Source organism: Nothobranchius furzeri, chromosome 14 (assembly GCF_043380555.1).
Source record: "Nothobranchius furzeri strain GRZ-AD chromosome 14, NfurGRZ-RIMD1, whole genome shotgun sequence".
NCBI lineage: Eukaryota > Metazoa > Chordata > Actinopteri > Cyprinodontiformes > Nothobranchiidae > Nothobranchius > Nothobranchius furzeri.
The window spans coordinates 64,316,068-64,337,892 of record NC_091754.1 but is presented as its reverse complement, the minus strand read 5'-3'; the positions used below and the strand labels follow the sequence as shown (position 1 = coordinate 64,337,892).

Here is a 21,825-nt window from a genome sequence, read left to right as displayed (position 1 = left end):
GTAAGGTGGCAGCCCAGGGAGGGCACAGATTTAAAATTTATTTCCATCAATGAGAACAAAAGGGCAGTCCATTTACTAATATTTAGTTGCATGAACACACAACATTACCGACTACAGCAGGGTTCGTAACAGAGACAAGCCACCATGACGTTTAGGAGATATTTTAAGGTGACAGTAACACTTTAGGCTTGGATCTACGCTGACCTGCTGTTTGTTTCTTCAGTTCAGAGGGATGCAAATATTTTGGAAGCCATTTTGGAAGCTATGTACAAGAAGTAAAAGAAATCATCACCACATTTACACCGAAGCACTATTCAAAAGGAAATATCCACTGGAACGTTTTGTAAGTGGTTGTTTTTAATAAAATGTCACGATGAAAATAGGTACTTTAGGAAATGGCAGGTAAACAACACCATAATGATTTCACTCAGAGGTAAACTGTACTTTAAAAATAAATGTTTTACTATGTTTCTAGTACTAATGATGATGCAAGACAAATTATTATCAATGCTGACTGAAAGTGACATCAGCTGAGGCGATGAATGAACTCACAAAACATGGCCTTGCATGTTTTGTGAGTTCATTTTCAATAAAATCTAAAGGTATTCAACAAAATGTATTCCATAAAAATATGGATTATAATAATAATTTGGCACCGAAGCAAAAAAATCAAGTTTATAAAAATCTATTTATTACAATATTTCTACTACTAGGACGATGCAGAACAAATGATTATAAATGACGAGTTAAGGTGATGTAATCTGAGACACTGATTGATCAGTGATGAAATATGAGCTTAGATAATATGAAAAAAATAACTAATTAAGTGTCTTAGAAAATTGTGATTTCTGGGTTGGTATCAGTTAAGAATAAACCCCATCCTGATGCCAGGTGAGAGATTATGATTACCCTTGTGATGGGACTTGTCGGTAGGTGCAGCTGCGAGGAAGTTGTGTCGGCCCGGCTGCAAAGCAGAGATGACATCTAGGTTCTAGATGACCTACCTAGGCCGTTGGTTCCTTTCAGTTCACATTACTGGCCGTTGAGATTAACCCTGGGTTTGTTGGCGAGACGTTTCATGTCTGATGAGTTATTTCTCCAATGGAGATTTGCAGTTTTGCAAATAAAGTTTGAACTTGAAAGGATGGTCGTTTATTCCTTTTATCACCTGTTGTTTATAGATTTAGACGAATCAGAACCTGCCAAGTGTAAAATGGGCTTTTTCTAAGATACCTCAGACACCACTCCTTCCTCAAACACTTAGAAGTGGCTTATTCCACCTAATGTGAAGTAAATATGTCATTTATCAATGTAGTAATATTAATTTGTGAATATACTGATAATAAATCATTATTAAATTCAATAACTAGAATAATTTGGTGTATTTAAGGTCTGAAATGAAGCATTATTTTCTGAATAAATAATTATCTTGATTAATTCATTCCTGTGAAGCAGTCAGGCATTATTAACTCACTTTCATTAATGTAAATGTTCTTAACCTGTAAAGTAAAAAAATTGTCTTTTTCTGAGCAAGAATAATATATTTTTATTAAAAGGGAGTTAAAGTAAAGTATTGTCTCCTGTTAGAGATGTCTTTTGAGAACACCTGAAACTGTGGGTCTGATAAGGATGAGTCAGATATTTCCTTATCGTGTCTCGGGTGGCTCACGGATGAAGCGTGCCTTGTCTATGTTACGGTTTTAAGAGCTTAATTAAGTGACTCAGAAAGGTGTGATGTCTGGGTTTATAAAATAAATCTGAATGTTTATAGAGGTTTAACAAGTGATCAAGTTAATCTTAACCCAGTGCAGAGATACGGTACCCTGTGTGTATGGAGGCCTCTGGGTGGTCCTGCTGAGCTGAAGTTTTACTTCTGGAGGTCACGGGCCGCATTCCCCTGAATCCCCATCAGCTGGTCAGAGATCGTCTCCAGGGCTGCAGGTGGACCGTTTCACGACTGATGACTTGTTTGTAGATTGAGCAAATAACAACTGGTTGATTCAAAAGGATGGTTCTTTATGCCGCTCAAATGATTCCACCCATCGCTTTATAAATAAAGCTTTGATTGATTGATTGGTTGATTTGGTTTAATCCCCCACAGGAAGATCATTTAGCATGAGCTGGAAGCTTTGGCAGGCAGGAATGAAGGAATATAGGAAGTGATAACTTGGTTGTTTATAAATTTTGACAAATGAGAAGTCAGAGCGCGTACTGGGCGTTATCAAAGAATCCTCAAACCTCACCTTTCTAAGACACTTAAAACGCTTTTTTCATTCAATAGATGAAGTAAACAGTTAAACAGTCATTAGTTAATATACTGATATTAATATGTGAATACACTGATAGTAAATCATTATTAAGTGATCAAATAGACTCTTTTGGTGCTTTTAAAATCTGAAATAAGTCAAGAAATAAACATTTAAGTTGATTCATTCATTAATGTAAAGCAGCCAAGACATTAACAAATGATTTTAGATCAAACATTCATTATCTAATGTACGTGTAATCATCTGTAGAGTGAAGAAACCATTTTATGAGACACATACAAGAATCGTTTTGGGGTGATGGTGGCACAGGAGTTAAGTGCTCGCCCCGTAATCGGAAGGTTGCAGGTTCGAGCCCCGCTCAGTCTGTCGCTGTCGTTGTGTCCTTGGGCAAGACACTTAACTCACGTGGTGGTCGGAGGGACCGGTGGCGCCAGTGCTCGGCAGCCTCGCCTCTGTCAGTGCGCCCCAGGGCAGCTGTGGCTACATCGTAGCTCACCCCGCCAGTGTGTGAATATGTGTGTGAATGGGTGAATGACTGATTGTGTTGTAAAGCGCCTTGGGGGGTTCCAGGACTCTAGAAGGCGCTATATCAAATACAGGCCATTTACCATTTACCATTTACCATAAAGAGAAAGTCTCTCCTGTAGAGACGTGTGAGTCGCAGGCCCGATAACGGAGTCGGGATGGATCGTTATTACGGCTTCATTTTGGTGCAGGGTTATAGACGGCCTGTGTCTTGGGGTTAAAAGCACACAGTTAACCCTTGGGTAGGGCAGATTGTTGACCTGGTTGGCCTTCTCCAACACTACACATTTCCAGTCTGCTGAAATAGGTTTCCTACTTGGAAAGGCTTTGAAATGTATTTTTACCACCTGTGGTTACACCAAACTTCAGTCAGCAAGAAGGCACCTGTTGTCAAAATTACACAATATCAAGCAATTACAGCCTCAGCTGCCCTTAGTCTGTCTACACTGTTTGTCTTCAGTCAGATACATCCAAAAATCAGAAACAAGGCACGCCACATAATTATACAGCTTTCAGTTTAGCATCAGTAATGAAGGCATAAGCAGCCACAACATTTATTCTTCTACAGCAGTCATCTTGTTGTGGTGTCTGCAGATTGGAGCGCCTCTGTAATTAGCAATCAGATCCCTAGCATCTTCCTGCTGGCTGCCATTGTCCCAGTCCCCGCTACAAACACAACACCCAACGGGCATGCGCAGCACGTGTGTGTGTGTGCGTGTGTGTGTTTGCTTTAGTGTTTCTGATCAGTAAAGATTCAATCTTTGCCAATTAGAGGCAGGCACGTGTAGTGATGAAAACAAGAAATGGAGAAAGAGGAGAGCGAGAAATCCAGAAGGAGGCAAAGATTCTTAATAGGGCATTTAATGAAAGTTAATGGCCGGCTCCATGTTCACCAGGGAACTGGCGAGAGGGGATCTGAGTGCTGAGTAAAGATCTGGCATTGTGCATTGATGGCCTTTTTCTTATTATCAGACCTCTCTTAATGATGGCTATAAATAATGTATATCAGAGTATTGGTAGATGTGGGCAAAGGCTGCAAAGCCATCGCTTCACTTGGGAGCCAATTACAGCCAGGATGAAATCCAAGTCTTGAGATGATAGGGTGTTCTCACCAAAGGCAATGAGCGATGCAAATCACAGTTTGATTATATATATATATATATATATATATATATATATATATATATATATATGTGTGTGTGTGTGTGTGTGTGTGTGTGTGTGTGTGGTGGCACGGCAATATAAAGCTGACCTGTACATGCAGATGGAAAGAAAGGATCTGGCCCAGGAGGCTGGGGAGAGGGATGTCTGAGCCTTTCTGCTTAAGGTCTTGCTCTTGTGACCTGACCCTGGATGAAAAGGAAAGGCAGTGGTTGGATGACAAGCACTATAAAATTTACAATAAGGAAGAAAAGTGGCCCTTGCCACTTAAAGATTCCCAGCCAGACTCTGTCGTTTATTACAGCACTACAGTCGAAACTTCCCAGAGTTTCCTCAAGGAACAACTCGTGGAACAACAGCCAAACATTTTTCTGGCCCATGGCCACCCCATGAAACCTTTATTTATTTATTTATTTATTTTTAATTTCATTTATTATTAAAATAGAAAAAAAAAACAATCCTAAGGAATAAATTGAGGTTTCTGAAACCAAGAAAATGAAAAGAGAACAGAAAGAAGAAAACTTGTTATCTGCCCCTTTTTAACTAAAATGACATTTTTACACTGAAATAACTATAATTATAAATTAGCCTACACAAAGTAATTGCTCAACTGGTTAGCTGACGAGTTCAATTTGTAAAGAAGAGAAAATTAATAATAATTCAAAAAGCAAAAGGATTTTTGCACATATACCTATTCATACATAAAGTGCACCGCATGAGAGACTACTCACTTTACACCTGCGTGGGGCGCCACTGAGCCACAGAGCAGAAGAAGTGCGACGCACTACTGATGGCAGCTTTCTAGTGAAGTTACTGATCCTAATGTTGCATCTGGAGGACAAAGGGAGTCTGATGAGAATTTGCAACAACAGTCTACAAGTGAGTAAAGCCAGTCTATGATCTATGTGTTAGCCGAGGCTTTAGCAAAACAGGTTTTTATGTTGAAATTTACTTTTAATTTATTTGTAAAAAATCAGAGACTCTTATTTCACTCAGTCTTTCAACTATTTATGTATGCAACCATCCCATCGTCACAAAACACGGTTGTAGTGAAAATGAAAGGCAAACGTGTATTTAATATACAAGTATTTATGCTATAGGCTGGTCATTTAATAGTCACTGAACCAACTGAGTGGTAGACTGAAAGTGAAGGTATTAACGACCCCTTCAGACTGAATGGAGGTTTGCCCGCTACACAGGAAATCCAGTCAGCCGGGACTTGGGTGGTGTCTGCGAGTTCTCAGTGAGGTCTGTGATAAATGACCCACACTTGTGTAGCGCCTTTCACAGTCAGAGGACTCCGATGTGCTTTACTCTACAGTGTATCATTCATCCATTCACACACATCACACACTGGTGGTGATGAGCTACGATGTAGCCACAGCTGCCCTGGGGCGCACTGACAGAGGCATACTAAGGGAAGTATTAAAGGTTTGGAACATGGAGAAGCATTTTTAATTATTTCTGATTATAACGCTAGCCGTTAACATTAGCAACTCCACCACACAGCAGAGCTCCTTCAGGGACAGCAGTAGCTCGGGAGGAAGAGCGGGATTGTCCAGTAATCGGAGGGTTGCAGGTTCAATCCTGGCTCCGACCAGAGAGTGCTTCTGTTGTGTCCTTGGGCAAGACACTTGACCTGCCCTGCCTGTCTGTGGTGGTCGGAGGGGCCGGCGGTGCCTGCGTTTGGCAGGCCTCGCCTCTGTCAGTGTGTGTGAATGTGTGTGTGAATGGGTGAATGACTGATTAGATTGTGAAGCGCCTTGGGGGTTGCAGAACCCTAAGAAGGCCCTATACAAATATAAATATACCAGTGATGGCAGTTTTGGATCACCTAATCCAGCTTTACTCACCATGAAGGCTAAATGAAACCAATACTGAAAAGAACTTTATCCTGTTTGAAATATAATACCAGTAAAAACCCTTGGCTTACCTGTCTAAATGTCGAGTTGGTCAGCTGTTGACCCTTTGCACCTACATCACCTGATCACCACGTGGGTCCACCCTGTTAGTGTCAGTATTGAACAAAGGGAAAATTAGTGCCTGAGATTGTTGTTGTTGTTGTTTGTGATGTTTAGCATGGCTTCAGCTAGCTATTCACTATAGCAGACAGCAATGCACGTCGTCTGACATGAGTTAGTCATTTAAACACATCGTTTAGGTCCATCACAGGTCTTCTTCACACCCGGTGAAACGTCTTCACTGCAAATCCAAACACATTTTGAGGGCTGCTAGTCCGTTTGAGTGATCGCTGCGGTTCCTTCCTGTTTCCGGTCTCCATCAAACTTATTTTTAATAGTTGAGTTTACGTACTCATCTGTTAGTGCAGCCAGCTGTTCAGGTGTTTACTCTGGAATCAGTTACGTAAAAGTGGCTAAACCGGCTCGTTTCGACCATCTTCAGTAGCGTCTGAACATGTGTAAACAGCCTTTCTGCTGTCTGTAACGGTTAAAGGGGCGGTCCCATAGTGGTGTGACATCATGGCAAATGGTCAGTGTCAGATGGTGCTGTCAAAGCCTCTCTTGGGTCCCATATTCAAACATCCAAATTCCTCCCCTCAGCCTCTGAGAGGTCATTATGGTAATCGTGGAGGTGATGCTCTGTGATGCCTGTGAGGCTGTGATTTGTTTTATCTTATGGATCTCTTTGGGCTCCTCAGCAGCACAGCATCCTTCACAGCTGGCACAGCAGAACCGACAAGGATGCAGTTTGTGGCTGGAAGGAAAGTTTGCTATCATCAGCTCGACTTTTCTACTCTGGAACGGTCATTAAGAACCATGAAACCTTTTGCAAAGATAGTTCAAGACATCATAAATGTGCTGTTTTAGCACAAGATGAATCCAGATATCATTCTCAGCCACGATGCTGATTCCTGGCATAATGTTGGTTATTCTTTTTCTCCATGCAACTTTTCTTTTTAAAACTTAGGACCTGGAAACTTCACTCAAGCACCAAAACCATGCTGTATTCTATCTAAACTACTGGAAAAGTTGTCATTACTGGTCAGGAATAACAGTTCAAATGTCACTCAGACAACTGTAAAATCTAATGGTTGTAATTAAACCATTTTTGGGTGAATTTGAATGATTTCCTTGTAAAACTTGTCTTTGCCCTTTCACAAATGCTTCAGGTCCGGTTAGGGACCACTGCGGTCATCTCCAGGAGATTTCTGAAAGGACCCAGGTGTGTTGAGCAGGTTGCAGCTGCTACACGTCTTTAGCTGCTATGTGTGACATCAACAGAGTTGCAACAGTCTGTTTTGCCTTGTCACCCAAAACGCCTTGAAATGGCCCTGGCTGTGGGACCGAGTTTGGAGGATGATCTGGACATCACAAGCTTTATTAAGAGTTACGGCCCGTCTGGGAGGGGCCAGGCCACCATGCAAAGATTGGTCCACCATCCACCACTGATCCCAGGCAACCACAGAAGAGACTATTCACAATGATAAAGGGTGAGGGAGAATTTAAAGGCTCAGGGTGAACCAAGGCCAAAACAATAAACAAAACGCCTCCATCTTAAACAAACTAAAGGAACCAAAAGCCAAACCACACGTACCGCTTTGGGCAACCAAACAGGAGAAAACTGGGATAAAATCACTCCTACACATCCTCCAGCTGATGACTAGTTTTACACAGAGCACAAACCAACGGTGGCTGGTTGGCATGAGCAGGAAATGGAGGGCACGGCTGCACCTCATCGAGCTCTTATCCGGTCTGCTCCTCCCAGTCGGCCAGTCAGGAACTCCTCATGGCCATCTTCCACCAATTACAGAAAGGCACCTGCACTCTAAAATTTACATTATTAAAAGCACACAACAGAAAATTTGAATAAAAATAGAAAACGATCCTACAGATGTAACACAAGGTAATACGGTGTAGTGGGCTAAATCTACATTTTAATTTTCAAGCACTTTCTTTTGTTTACTTTGACATATTTTCATGTCTTTGTGTCTCTTACCTTCCTGCGTCTCCTCTCAGTCCTCCAGAAAGCTGTTTCCTGGTTGGACCTGGTTTGAACCAAGCAGATCGTAGTGATCTGCCAACAGCAAAACTAGCATGGACAGCAGGACACCCCAGAGAGGCGCTACACCTCCCGTTCTCCTGGTGGAGAATGACTTCAGAGCACTGACACACCAATGGAGAAACATGAAAGAAACACATCTCTGTCCGTCTGTGCGTGTGTCAGCGCAGATTTATAAACTAGGCTTTCCTCCTCTCAGCGACCTGTGGCACCAACCCAAAAGCACTCACAAGCAGCCCAGTCATCATGAAGCAGTCCTGCTTTAGCAACAGTCAGAAACCCTTTTTACACTCCGTGCCGGCAAACTGCCGCCATAAAACCGCAACAGCGTGTCTTATGAACGCGCCATGCCGGCATGGAGTTGCGCAAATTTTGTGGCATTCGTTCTTGTCAATCGTAATCGTCTGTGATGATGATGATGATGTGGAGAGACACCTTTAGGAGAGGCTTGCTACAAAACGTAACCATCGCTTCAACTGCAATAAAAAGCAGGTTATGTCCCAGATAAACGGAAGTCAGCAGCATCACAGAGACCGACCCAAACCCCCTTCATGCCACAGTCACCTGACCTTTTATGAAACGGACACGATTGCACCACATTACCGCCACGGTCTGACCACTTAGAAACGACCCAAACGTCCCTGATGTCACCACGGCGTTGCAGCAAATTGACGGCCATGTTTGGTAAACCAGGCTAGAGTAAGAAACACTGACTCCTCCCCATCCAGGCTGCTGAATGATGAAATGTGTAAAAAACAGACATTTCATATGAAAGTATGTTTTATTCTCTGTGTTTCCAACAACGATAGCCCCTCTTAGAATGCTGGGTTACATAAATCATGCAGATATAAATATAATGACTTTGAGCGACTTAATAGGAGAGTAGTCGTTTTTCTGGCTGAAGAGTTTACTTCTCCAGAAAATACAACAACAACAACAACAACAACAACACTTTAAAATGGCTGACGAACCCTCCTAACACCAAACCTAACTCAGTTATGAACCGGATTGTTGAGGGGCTGAGTACAAATGGTGGATTCTCCTTCTTTCCTTTTCTTCACAGGAAAATAAAAATATTAAGCGGAGAATAAAGTCTAATTTTCACGGTAACGTCCCTCTGTTCTGCTTTTTCTTGTATTCTGTATTAAATCAGGAAGCCAGTGGAGTCAACAACATGCTGACTTCTGTAGTTTGCTCCTATTCAGATGAACTCCATTCAGATAATTTGGGGTTTGCTAAATGGCTCTCACGGGTCTGATCTCAGAGCATCAGTCAGTCGGACAGTTAATGAATTCGTCGTATTGATTATAACGTCCGGCAGCCCCGGCTGGAAAATATGAAGTGTCAAGTGCTCATTAATTCTAGGGAGGAGTTGGCAAACATCATCGACTCGTTCCATTACACACAGTCCACATATAATTGACCTTGGGGCTCTCTGAAGGTTCTAGATTGTAGCTGTGAAAAATCATCTTTCAGTTTAGAGTTGAAGGTTTTCTGGTGATCTTGTCTTTGCGAGAGGACCTCGCTCCTGATTGGAAGGTTTTTGCTGTGTTTTCACTTTATGCCCACTTACAGATAAAGTAAAGGTTTTGATGATACGAACAGCCTGAAGCAGTTCAAACCGTGTTTATTCGTACGCCCGTACTTCAAAGACCTCTTTCTCTTTGCCATCATTTTTCTTGGCATTTTTGCAAACCCATGGTTGTGATGGAGACCGGGGGAAGGGAGATAATTAGGTTTGAATGTGGATGGGTTCTTCCTTTTATGTTTTAACACAAAGAGACTGTAGTTGTACTTGAGCATTAAGATTTCCCCAAACTCAGCTTCGCCTCTTTGCTCAGGATTGGCAGTTCCTGCATCTTTGGTGGGATTGCACCACTGCAGCCCTTCCCACCCCTCTTCCAGGAGGCTCCGGTACCTGGAAATTCTTTCAAAAGTCAAATCCCATTTCCAGTCCTGCAGGTTGATGCTGTTAAAGCTAGTCGTGTAAGGGGTAAGCTGCTGCTTTGAATCATGTAATCATCAAAACGCGCTTCTGCCACCTCAGTAACGACGGGCACTTTGTCAGGGACGTCTCCCAGGAGGACACCTCCTGACAGTCACATGTGGTTTGCTCAGAGACACGGTCTTCCCGTGTCTAGGTGAGGGTGAATTTTCCTCTGCTGTGTGTGTGTGTGTGTGTGTGTGGGGACACACACACACACACACACACACACACAGCACACACACACACACACACACACACACACACACACACACACACACCCTTTGAGCACACTTTAGGACACATGCTGTGATTCACGGAGCTCCATTTATTCTTTATTGGTTTAAAGATGTGCTCATTTATTCTTTACCGGCATCACCTCATTAAACATTTTGCTCTGATGAGATTAGTCAGCACACACGGCGCTTTGTGATTTGTACAGTACAAAGTATACAGTTTAATTATTTCAGATGAATCCCTCTTGCAGAATTAAACTCTAGAAAATACAAGACAGTTTAAGTGATTTGCTTGTTAATAAACACTTTATGTTTCTTGTTAAATGAAAAGTACATGATGGTAAATAACTGCCCAGCAGGATGCACATTACTCTTATTGTTTAATGACAGAATATGAACCGCATAAATAAAGGTCCTAAAGTCTGTTTACTGTGTGAATACTGCGCTCTCGTACGAGGGCAATCTTGGCTTTGATCTCATTCATTCCTTATATATTTATTTAATTGTTTTTATTATTTCATTTAAGAAAAAGTATGTAATTTAGAAAAAATCAAAAACACGTTTGAGGGACCAACCGTTCAAAAACAAGATCAGGTTCAGGGAAACATGGTATTAAACATATAAATGTATGTTTTTCCTCACGCACTTCAAACAAACCTAAGACCAAGTCTAAAACTATAAACAACAAGCGTAAAAATAAACAAAACAAACAAAAAAATACCCTAATTAGACAAATTGCATGTTTAGTACTTGAATTTTTCGCCTTTTTGGATTTCCAACTTTTCATTGGTTTGCTAACCCTAACCCTACAATAACATGTGGTGGAGTGCCGTCGCTCACACACCTCCACCACTTAGCAGATGCGTTGCTTCAAAGGTATCAACAGGTACTCGTAATTGCAGTTTGATGTGAAATGTGACTGAAAATGTTTGAAACTATAAAATATCAAATAATATGTACCGGGTCATCACGTGAACGTTTGGAACGCTCTACATGGTTGAAGGTTTTCTTCAGCCGTATTCGGTGTTGTGTTGTGGTCCATCATTTACAGCAGCCACTACGTTGTTGCAGTAGCGCAGCTAAAGCTAAAGAATACACACTTATATTTAAATGTTGAACTGAATTTATTTAGCATTGGAAAAATGATACTGAACTTTTCCTGTTTATCTTACTATCAGTATGATGTCATCAGATTATCATACATCAGGCATCATGTTCTGTGGGTGACAGAGGGATGTCCTCACGGGCTCCCATAAAAACAAAAATGGCAACCAACAAGACTTAGCCCCATGTGCTTTAGAACATGTTTCTATGGTTAAATGTGATGAAACAGCCATTATTTTTCATCAACTGGGCATCTTTTAGTTCATTTACAACAGCATTTTGGTGGAATTTCCAGAGATTAGTGGTAAAAACTACACATTGTCCCGTTAAACATCCTCATCGTGTGTGTTTTGCAGGAGAGCTGTACATCGGCGGCGTGACAAAGAGCATGTACACCAATCTGCCCAAACTGATTGCATCCCGGGACGGGTACCAGGGCTGCCTGGCCTCTGTAGACCTGAATGGGAGACTGCCTGACCTGATTGCAGATGCCCTCCACAGGGTGGAGCAGGTGGATCGAGGCTGCGACGGTAAAAGAACCAGTCACACTTCTGATTACAGCTGGAGTCACGTTTAGCCGGCAGCTTACACAAGCAGCTCCATCTCTAGTTTCCAGTGAAGAAAAGAACTCCAGTTCATACCGTTAACAGTGCCTTCACTCAGGGAGGCTGCTGATCCATCACTGTTTCTTCTAGTGGTTCCTTTGAGAAATGACGATGAATGATGATTTACAGGTTTCAGTTAAACGGGCTGATTTTACTAGTGCATGTTCTCCTTTTTCATCCATGAAGTTCACATCTTTACTTCCTCAGGTGATTGTCATTCGGACTAAATCCACCTTACATCATCTAACCTGTTACCTCTGCTGCACCTGGGCTGCTCCTTGTTGCGGGCTAAGTGGTCGTGATGTTTGTTAACCTGGACTCTCTGTATGGGCTGTAACATTTCCCCTTCTGCACAGCCGACACAATCCCCAGTCCCTCATGTCTCAATGGCGCACTGAGCATAGGAGAACACAGACTTAATTTCCCTGAGGGCCTCGCTGGCCGCCTCCACGCAGCACCCATCCAGCTTTTATGTTTTTCTCACCTCGCGTTGCTTAATGCCACTCCTTCTGCCCGGCTGCCTTATTACTGGCCCACAGTTATAGATGGCAGTTACTTTGCTCCAAACACAGTTTAAAACTGCATTAAGCGTTCACACTGACTCCTGCAGGCGTGCACACGGGGATGTTAATGTTAGTTAATGATTAGAGTGCCAGGTAAGTGAGCACTTGCAGCTGACCAGTTTGGCTGCAAATATAGACATGCTGTTTTTGGTAAAGCTAATTAAAAACAAATAAATGAATGAAAGTTTCCCAAAAGTTTTACAACATAAACACAAATTATACACCGTCACTCAAAATGTACCTGTCAGATTTACAGCTTTCTCTTAAAGCCCCTCAGAAGGCAGACGTGTGCTCTGGTACATTTTAAATGAGCTCGAAGCCAAAAGTGAAACTTTTTTTTAATATTATTTAATCATATTTTCTCCAGAAATCTGAACAAGTGACCACTTTTCAGTGGTTTCTCACACTGACTGTTCATTTAAGGTCTAGTAAATGGTAAATGGCTTGTATTGCGCCTTCAAGGGTTCTCCAAACCCCCCAAGGTGCTTTACAACACAGTCAGACATTCACTCATTCACACACACATTTGCCACTTACACACTAGCAACAGCTACACTCCACCCCACCCGCCCCAGCTCGGCCGCGTTTGTTCCACACTGCCTTAGAAATGTGGGCGTGATTGAGCACATGGGCGGTCTATGGTCGGTGATGTCACTGGGACATCTCTGAGCATGTGGGAGGGGCAAACGACCACAGAGAAGTCTGCGGGGTCTCCATTATTAAACAAAAGCAGCCAGAGGCTTGTTAACTCCTTACATCTAGACTGATGATGAATCGCGCGTGTGGGAAGGCCCCGGCGGGCTGATTCCATCCTTCAGTTGGAGGCTCCCTCTAATGATTTGCCTGATTTTAAGCCAGCCAATCAGCTGGCAGTGGGTGTGTCAGCCCTGTTTGGCCTTAGGCAGACCAACCAGAGCCAAGAGGCTTGAAAAGACGACTGACTGGAAAATCAAAGGCTTCCCAAATGAGAACCATCCCAACCGGCGGAGCGGATGCTGGTGTGCCTACCAACACACTGGTAGTACCCATAAAGGTGTGAAAGTCACACTCGAGGTCAGGGTGTCCACACCTGTCAAGATGAGGGCAAAAATCATCAAGTTGATACGGGGCCAGAAATGTAGATTATTTTCATTAATTAATATATTTAATTCTCAAAAAATGCCCCGACATGGGCTCTCCAGTAACAGCCTCAGCATGCTTTAGTTTAGGGAACACAAATTAACCCTAATTACTTGTGTATTAAGATGCATAATAGTGGACTGCTAAGTCTGAACTAGTCATGATTAAGCACTTATTAAGAGCTTATTACTAAAGCTGTAATTCTAACATTAACAGGCCATACATTAAGAGTTTTATCAAAATAATTTATTCATAACGTTTGTTAACTGAAAGTAAACGGGTTGTTGCTGATGAACACACATGCTAATTAGCTCAAATCAATATGTGGCTTGTAAGGAAGTAAATCAAGGGGATATGCTTGCCCTTAAGTGGTTAATTAATACTAAACTACTAGTAGTTGGGTATGAACAGGATGTGACTAGAATGGGGAACATATTCTTGCTTACGAGTGGTTAATTGATGGTTGTTTAGGCTCTATTAACATGTGGAGTTTGGTGTTTATTTACATAATAGCGGAACGTAATATTTTTGGTTATTAATGCAGAATAACTATTCCCCTTGAATTACCTCTTTAAAAGCCACACATTAGTTTGTGTGTTAATCACCAACAACCCGTTTACTTTCAGTTAACAAACCATTATGAACGGATTATTTTGATAAAACTCTCAGTTTACGGCCTGTTAATATTAGAATTAAAGCATTGGTAATAAGCACCTAATAAAAGCTTAATAATGACTCATTCAGCCTAATTTTTTTTATTTTTTATTATAAAGCGCCAAATCACGACAAGAGTCGTCTCAAGGCACTTCACATTATAAACTTTCCAATTCAGGTCAGTTCATTAAGCCAATCAGAAATCATGTTTCCTATTTAAGGAACCCAGCAGGTTGCATCAAGTCCTTACCTTAGTAGTCCACTAATAAGCATATTAATTGGCAGCTAATTAATGGCTAATTTGTGTTCCCTAAACTAAAGCGTTACCCAATCAGTCTACATCAACAACCTGCTGGGACCACACAAAGTACCTTGGAGGGCTGCAAGTGGCCCCCAGGCCAGACATTGGACATACCTGGGCTAGATAGATTTGAGAGATGTTTATGGACAGATATAAAAATAAGTCTAATGTGTTTTACACTAAAAAGCCTTTCGGGAGTTTTCCTACAGAGCATCCATCGGCTTTCTGTAAAATGTCAATATTTGGAGGTCAAGGCCTAAACCCGCGGTGAGAAATGCTGCTGGATGTTACGCACCATCTTTCAGGAACTTTCCTAGTTGAATTTAGAGTTTTATTCCCTGCTGAGTTCTTTCTTTACCTGATAAAAGGAGATGGGAAATGGTCAGAGGTGGCTGCTCGAGCAGTCTCTTCAGGCCAGAGGTCGGACATGGACAGAAGTATTGAGCCCGTCCTTTTAGCTCCCTACAGACTCAGCGTGTCACAACAACAGATGATGATAACACTGGAGAAAGGGAAGGGGTCAGCAGAAGTCATGATATACTCACAGTAGCCCAACAGAGGACACAAGCGGTATCGTACATTCAGCTAAGCATTAGGAAATAGGTGCTGCTAAAGCAGTGATGGATATAATGAGATGTACTGTTTTCTCATGGAAAAGGCATGACAGCGGTCTCCAGCTGCGAGAACAAGCAGATGTTTCAGTTGTCATCTAGCTGTTAGTTAAGTACTCAACTGACTGCGTTGGGAGAATGAAGTCATGTTTGTGTGTGTTTTATCTGCATATTGGGCGTGTACCTCCCTAACGCAGCAGGATTCTCCCCAACATTCAGAGCAAACGCAGCAGATGGATAGCCACGCTCTAACGAACTCCACTTCGTTCAATTCTCAGGCAAAAGTAATCGCTTGGCCTGCAGATAAATTAAAGAAAGAGTGATTACATGACACATGTATTGATTGTGTGAAGGAGGTTCAAATGGCGAGAAAGTGTTAACAACATGGAGATAAAACACATCCCAGAATGGATATTTTCTTTATTTACTTGTTTATTTCTTTATTTATTTGTGGGATTGGTGGGTTGGGGTCTTTCTTTTAATTAGGCCATTTGTAAATGGCACAGTCTGTTTATCTATGCAGAAACAAATGAGTCTGGAGCTGAACCATGCTTCTTTCAAATATGTCTGTCTAACTGGGGCTATAGTGAGAAACCCCACTGCCATCAACACAAAAGCACCAAACTCTCCTTTTAAAAATAATTATCCCACCTAAGACCGCGTCTGCATCCTAATCATGTATCTATTATTCAGCAGGTCCTGCAGTCGGGTTAGGGTTAGGGTTAGGGTTAGGTCCTGCAGTCGGGTTAGGGTTAGGGTTAGGTCCTGCAGTCGGGTTAGGGTTAGGGTTAGGGTTAGGGTTAGGTCCTGCAGTCGGGTCTGGTCTGCATGGAAACTACGGGCAGTACGATGAATCCCCTACTTCAGATAGACATGCATACCGTCAGTCAGACATTTGGTTAACTGTCTAAGTGTTTCATGGCTAAAGGAAACCTGCTGTCATGTGTTAGCATGATGAGTGCGGTGCAGAGAATGGGAGTCCTTTTACCACCGATAGTGGAGATCAGTAAGATATGTTGACATATGTGACAGGACGCGAGGGCCCGGATGCATAACGGACCGTCCAAGAGCCGGGCCACCCTGGGACAACCAGCCTTTAACTCGCTCATGCCCAAGGCCAATTTTAGATATCAGACATGTTTGCCCACCATTACCAGGTTTGGAACAATGACTGTCCAACTTTAACTGGTTGGTTCCTGTCGTGTGAGGGTGACTGGCTGGTTCAGTGGGATGTAGTGCATGCTGATGTTCATCCTCCACACCGTCAAGGGAAAGCTCAACTTTTATCACAATGAAAGGTCGGGAGGACTTTTCGTCGTAAAAATCTAATTAAACTTTCATTTTTAATGTCTTGGCTCTAAACCCCCTCCCAGGACCCAGTACCACCTGTACGGAGGACTCCTGCTACCATCAGGGGGTGTGTCTCCAGCAGTGGGAGGGCTTCACCTGTGACTGCACGATGACGTCCTATGGAGGCTCGTTTTGCAACGACCGTAAGTCAAGCTCTCTTTTTCCTTTTTCCAGTGCTGTCGTGTGATTGTGTAGAGCTTGGGTGAGTGGTTCAGTAGAGATCAGGAAATGCTTTTAGGGATATGGAATGAAGTCCCTGCATGGGGGTGTTGAACTTGCAGGGTATTGTGGTACTCCTGCAGTGCATCAACAGTCATTGTTTGTTTAGCTGATAAAGCTTTCAGTTAGTGGAAATGAGGTCCTCAACGCTCCACAGCTGCGGCGTCTGTACAACCGTACGTTCTCATAGATTTAGTCATCTTTCCCTAAACAGTTTCAACAATATTCCACTTCTGACTATTCCTGATTATAACCACTTTCACCAATATTGAAATGAGCATTTCTTCAACACTACCGTTCATTATGTAGGCAAACACACTGCGTTTATTCCCTGTTTTCAGCTGAAACACCAGACAAGCTGCTTCATCAGTCTAAGCATCAAGTCTAGACACCTGGGCTCCATTTACAAAGGCTTCCCTTCCCTTTAGCTGTGCTTGGACATCTAGACTGATCCACCTACAAACAGAAGTTACTCACCAATGTGTTTGGTTTTGAAACACAAACTTGTGTAACTGGTTAAATATTTAGAGTTCACATGTTAAGTAGACTTCAGTTACTAATTCATATCAGCAGGTGGCAAAGTTGCACTTTTTAGTAGCGATCAAGATTTATAAGTTGAGACCAAAATGACTTTTAAAATGCTATATATATATATATATATATATATATATATATATATATATATATATATATGAAACTACTATACAAGATAAAGACATATTTGCTTGTGGCTTACAGCTCATGAAGACCCCAGAATCAAAACCACAGACAATTAGAATATTGTTAAAAAGTTTGATAGTCTATAATCTAAGTGTCACACTCCAATCAGCTAACGATCCAAAGCATAGGGTCCCTGAGCCTTTACAAGGTCTCTCAGTCTATTTACATAAATGGGCATTTGCCCTATAGACTCATGTTCTAGTTGCACCTGTACCAATAGAACCATTATCAGGCGTATCAAGTGTAGAACATCTCAGGTACTAATTAAACTTGTTCTACATATTAATGGAGCAGTGACATTACATATGGATAGACAGCGCTGCTGTTAGAAGAGCTGCTCCAGAATCCTGAATGTGTAAAAAGTCAAAGTGCAATATTTATTGTGTTGATGTAAATACTTGAATGGAAGTGCTCTACATGAACAAGAACGGCAGTGCAGCAGAGCACGCGTGAGTCTTAATAATACAAGATGATATCTTTGACAAGTGCTTTGAACCACCAGTGTGTTTTGCCCTTGTTCTACCCTATCTGTGCAGACACATTTACTTCAGAACTCCTAAAAATACTTCTGCTATCATGCCGAGCACCTAAGCATTTAACTCCAGTACCTCAGCAGAGCCACACAGAAGATGCCACACACACTTTTCATCCTGATTCATATCTTTGGTTACGAATTATTCAGTCAAACCTTGCAGAGCTCAAAGTTCACCGTGTGATTGGTTCCCCAGCTCCTGCCGCACCACAGAACCCACGCTGTGCAAAGAAACTGTTATTTAAGCCTGAGCGGCACCTGCTGGGTGGCTGCCTGCCAAGCAGTACAACACCAGAAGAAATGTGGAGCGCGTGAGGCAGATCCATCATGAACTCGGTGCTTATTTGAATGTTTTAATAGCTTCTCTGCTAGTCTGACACTAAACATTTGAAGTCCTTCCATTGTAGATAACGTCTTCAGCGAGGGTCTGATGATGGGCTGCAGACGCCTTACGTCGTTGTGCTCAGGTGTTAGTTTCATTAGGAAGGAGCTTTCGTCTCCGCCTGAATGTTTGCTGAACGTTTAAACAACCGTGTAAATAAAGACGAACAGTCTGACCTCTCATCAGGGAGCTGGTTTTAATATTAACAGCAAACCTCAGCTTCATGATAAATCACTGGGAGGCTTATCCAAGAGCCTACTCAGTCCCTCAGGTCCAGTGGAGCCCCTCGCGTTCAGCTGAAACTGTGGAGGGTCATTTCTCACCGAGTGGCTAAACGTTTGTTTTCTCTGAACCTGAGATGGATCCTGAAACCTTCGGGGTGACACAACGGGCTGTGTGGTTGAGGAGCTCTGGTTGTTTTCATAGAGCTGCAGTGCAGGACAGGTTAAAGCTCTAGCTGACGTTAACAGAGTTGAGATGTTCCAGCCTCTCCGAGCTTTGCACGCTTGACTTTATGTGGTTGACAGCTGACTTGAGGAAATATGAAAAAACACACACATCCACCAGTTCCCATCAGATCATCTGTTGACAGAGAGCGTTCTACAGGCAAGAATAAATATTTATACCGTTTACACAGAAACACTCTTCAGAATGGTTGAAGACTCAGGAGATGTGAGTTAGCTTAGAGGAGAGGAACACAGGAAGTGGAGAGGAGCATTGATTGCTGTGTTTGAGGTGTTGCTTGGAGAGCACCAGCAGCTTTATTGTTTTCATTAGTAGAGGAGACACGCCGGCGTTCTGGAGCGCATGTGTGACTGGCAGGAGTGTGTGTTGATGAGGGATTTCACCAGCCTTCTGATTCAATTTACTGTCAAACAAACACAATTAAGCTGCAACCAAATTCACTCCTAATCTGTATTTTAGGAGGTTTTGAAGTTTAAACTGAAGAAAAAGATCAACACAGTTGGTGTTATTTTATCAGAACTTCCTAATCAAGCGGCTGGTTAAAGGACCTCCCCTTTGTTTTACAGTGGATGTCCTGTCAGGGATGGCCACACTGCAGCAGAGCACTCCCACCACACGTCTCGCTTTAGAAACTCCTAAAGCTCCTAAAGTCTGAAGCGCTGTTTTAGGTCTCAACATAGAAAGGCTTCTTTAATTCAGCGGTTTGTGGAACGTCCATGAACACATCTCAGTCAGTCACTTGGAATAGTCTTCATCAGCATCCCGTACTGCTTCCTAGCAGCTATGCAGCAGTGTGGCTGGCTCTTTCAGGTGTGGTTTCAGGTGCATGCCTTGCTGTTGCTGCTTTCTTTTGTCACCTGTCTTCTCTCCTCCCCCCACAACAGCAGCTTCACATCTTCTGAAGGTCCCTCTCGTCGTCTTTTTTCCAGCTTGAAGCAGAAAAAAAGCCACTTCTTCTCTTGGCTTTGCTGAACTTTGGCTCCTTTCAGCTTCTGACTTCTCTCTTTTTGCTTCCTCGCCTTCTTGTTGTCTATCCGGCCTCATCTTCTTGACGTGTTCCACCAATTTATGCTCCTCTGAACATGCTAAACCCCTCAGACAAGCTCTGAGAAACCAAGGTAGGACCTAATGTATATGGTGTGATTTTCAAGCCGTGACGTTGGCTCTCCGTCTGCGTCGCCGTCTCCATGGTCGAGCTGACCAGGAAACTAGAGGAATTACAGTTTTTACTAAAAACCTAAAACACGTCTGTTCATACATTAGCCATATCTTAATTGTGTGTGTGTGTGTGTGCGTGTGTGCGTGTGTGTGCGTGTGTGCGTGTGTGTGTTAAAGTCACACGTAACAGTTACCTGGACATGGTTCAGCGGTGATGAGCTACAGCAGCTAGTCCGGACCAGCATGCATTGTTGCAACCTCCAGACTCTCGATGTGATTCATGCAGATGCATGTTCTAGACCTCCCCACCACCGTCAGCCTCACTCCCATGATTATCAGCAGCAGCACGTTCCACTTCGTCTACATCCAGGACTCAAGTTCAGCAGAACATCAGTGATGCTGTAAACCCAGATCAGAGTTGGGGGGCCGTTTTAAGACTATAAACCAAACTTTGTGTGAACTCCTTTATGATGTTGTTTTGTTTGTTGTGATTTTAGTGGAACAGGTTGAGTACAAGAAGCCAGTGTCCTAAAAAAGGGCAATGTCTAATTCCTGTTGGGTGTCTTATGACGGATGTTTATCCACCAAAATAATTATTTCATGGGGAAGATAATTTACGGATGAGGAAAGTGCGTGCTTTACTGAGACCTTCGGTGCTGCAGTTCCTCTGTTCTACCACTAGGTGATGTTCGTACGCATGGACTGAAGACTTCTTATGTTCAGGAACATTTCCACCCACAGGCCTGAACAAGTTCCTGCGCACGACATACTCCCAGATGTGTGTGTGAGTATGGTTGGTGGATGAGGGCCCAGGGGAAGAGGGATCTGGGTTAGGTTGGAAGGAGCTGCACATGATGGCGTAACAACTCCATCCAGCTCAGCAGAGTTGAAGGGAAGACACACATCAGGCAGGGAAAGGCATGCTTGAAGCCAAAAACTGCGCTGAGGTATTTTTCATGAGTAAATAACAATAAAAGTGGTCAAAATGGTTTGATATGGTCTCTATGGAGTAGAATACAAGCTAGAGCTGAGACAACGTGTTAATGGGAACCTGTTCCAGGTGTTCTACAGACCAGTTAGTGTGTGAACCGTTTCCAGTAGAGAACGGCGTTTGGGTTTGTTCCTCCATGTAGCCTGGAGTCATTAGTTTCACTCGGGGTGGAAAGGTTGTCAGAAGTATTGACACTGCTGTTATGTATGAAAGCCGATTTACGGTTCAGTGGGGTGGATGATTCTCACGGAGAGAGACCGTTACAGTTTCCAGGAGTTCTCTCAAAGCAGCGCTTTTCCACACTAGAGACACGTACGCTCGTCTCTTTAGACTGGTCTGTGTTGGACATCAGCCAGCGTTACATCCTTACCTGTAATTACACATTAATTACAATTACATCAGCTTATATGTGGTCACATCTCTGAAACACCAGTGATGGTTAGATATGAGGTTCCTGCTGAATGCAGACCTGCCGTCGTCTAAACTCCGCTGCAGAGGCCCCGCATGTCGACAGAAGGATTATTTCATCTGAAGTGTAAAAACAACAGACCTGATGACATATTTCATGTTGGCTTCATCTTGTTTGTGAACAGCCTTAATTATCACCTGTGTTCATTCGTCTTGTCACAGATAATAGTTTCTAGAGGGGGGGGGGGGGGGGGGGACCAAACCCATCTGGGAAAGAGGAAGGCGTAAATAAAGTATTGGAGTTTTTATTGATACTCATGAATAAAAACAGATTTGTGTTGGAATTTCAGTTAAAGTGTTATTTAATGTGTCCCTGCTCTCTGCTGCCCGAGTGAAGCAACAGGATATTTAGGGTTTATTTAGCTTTGCTCTGGCTCTGCCTGATGTGTG

General features: G+C 42.8%; 1 protein-coding gene across 7 annotated transcripts in view; it reads left to right on the top strand.

Annotated features, from left to right (window-relative positions):
* The window catches only part of nrxn2b (neurexin 2b), a 970,727-nt gene that overhangs the window by 494,487 nt on the left and 454,415 nt on the right, over nucleotides 1–21,825 (top strand). For all 7 annotated transcript variants that reach the window (XM_070544341.1, XM_070544340.1, XM_070544338.1 and 4 more), the window contains 2 exons: nucleotides 11,654–11,827; nucleotides 16,524–16,643. In XM_070544341.1, coding sequence (XP_070400442.1) covers nucleotides 11,654–11,827; nucleotides 16,524–16,643 — 294 coding nt within the window. The remainder of the gene's footprint in view (nucleotides 1–11,653; nucleotides 11,828–16,523; nucleotides 16,644–21,825) is intronic.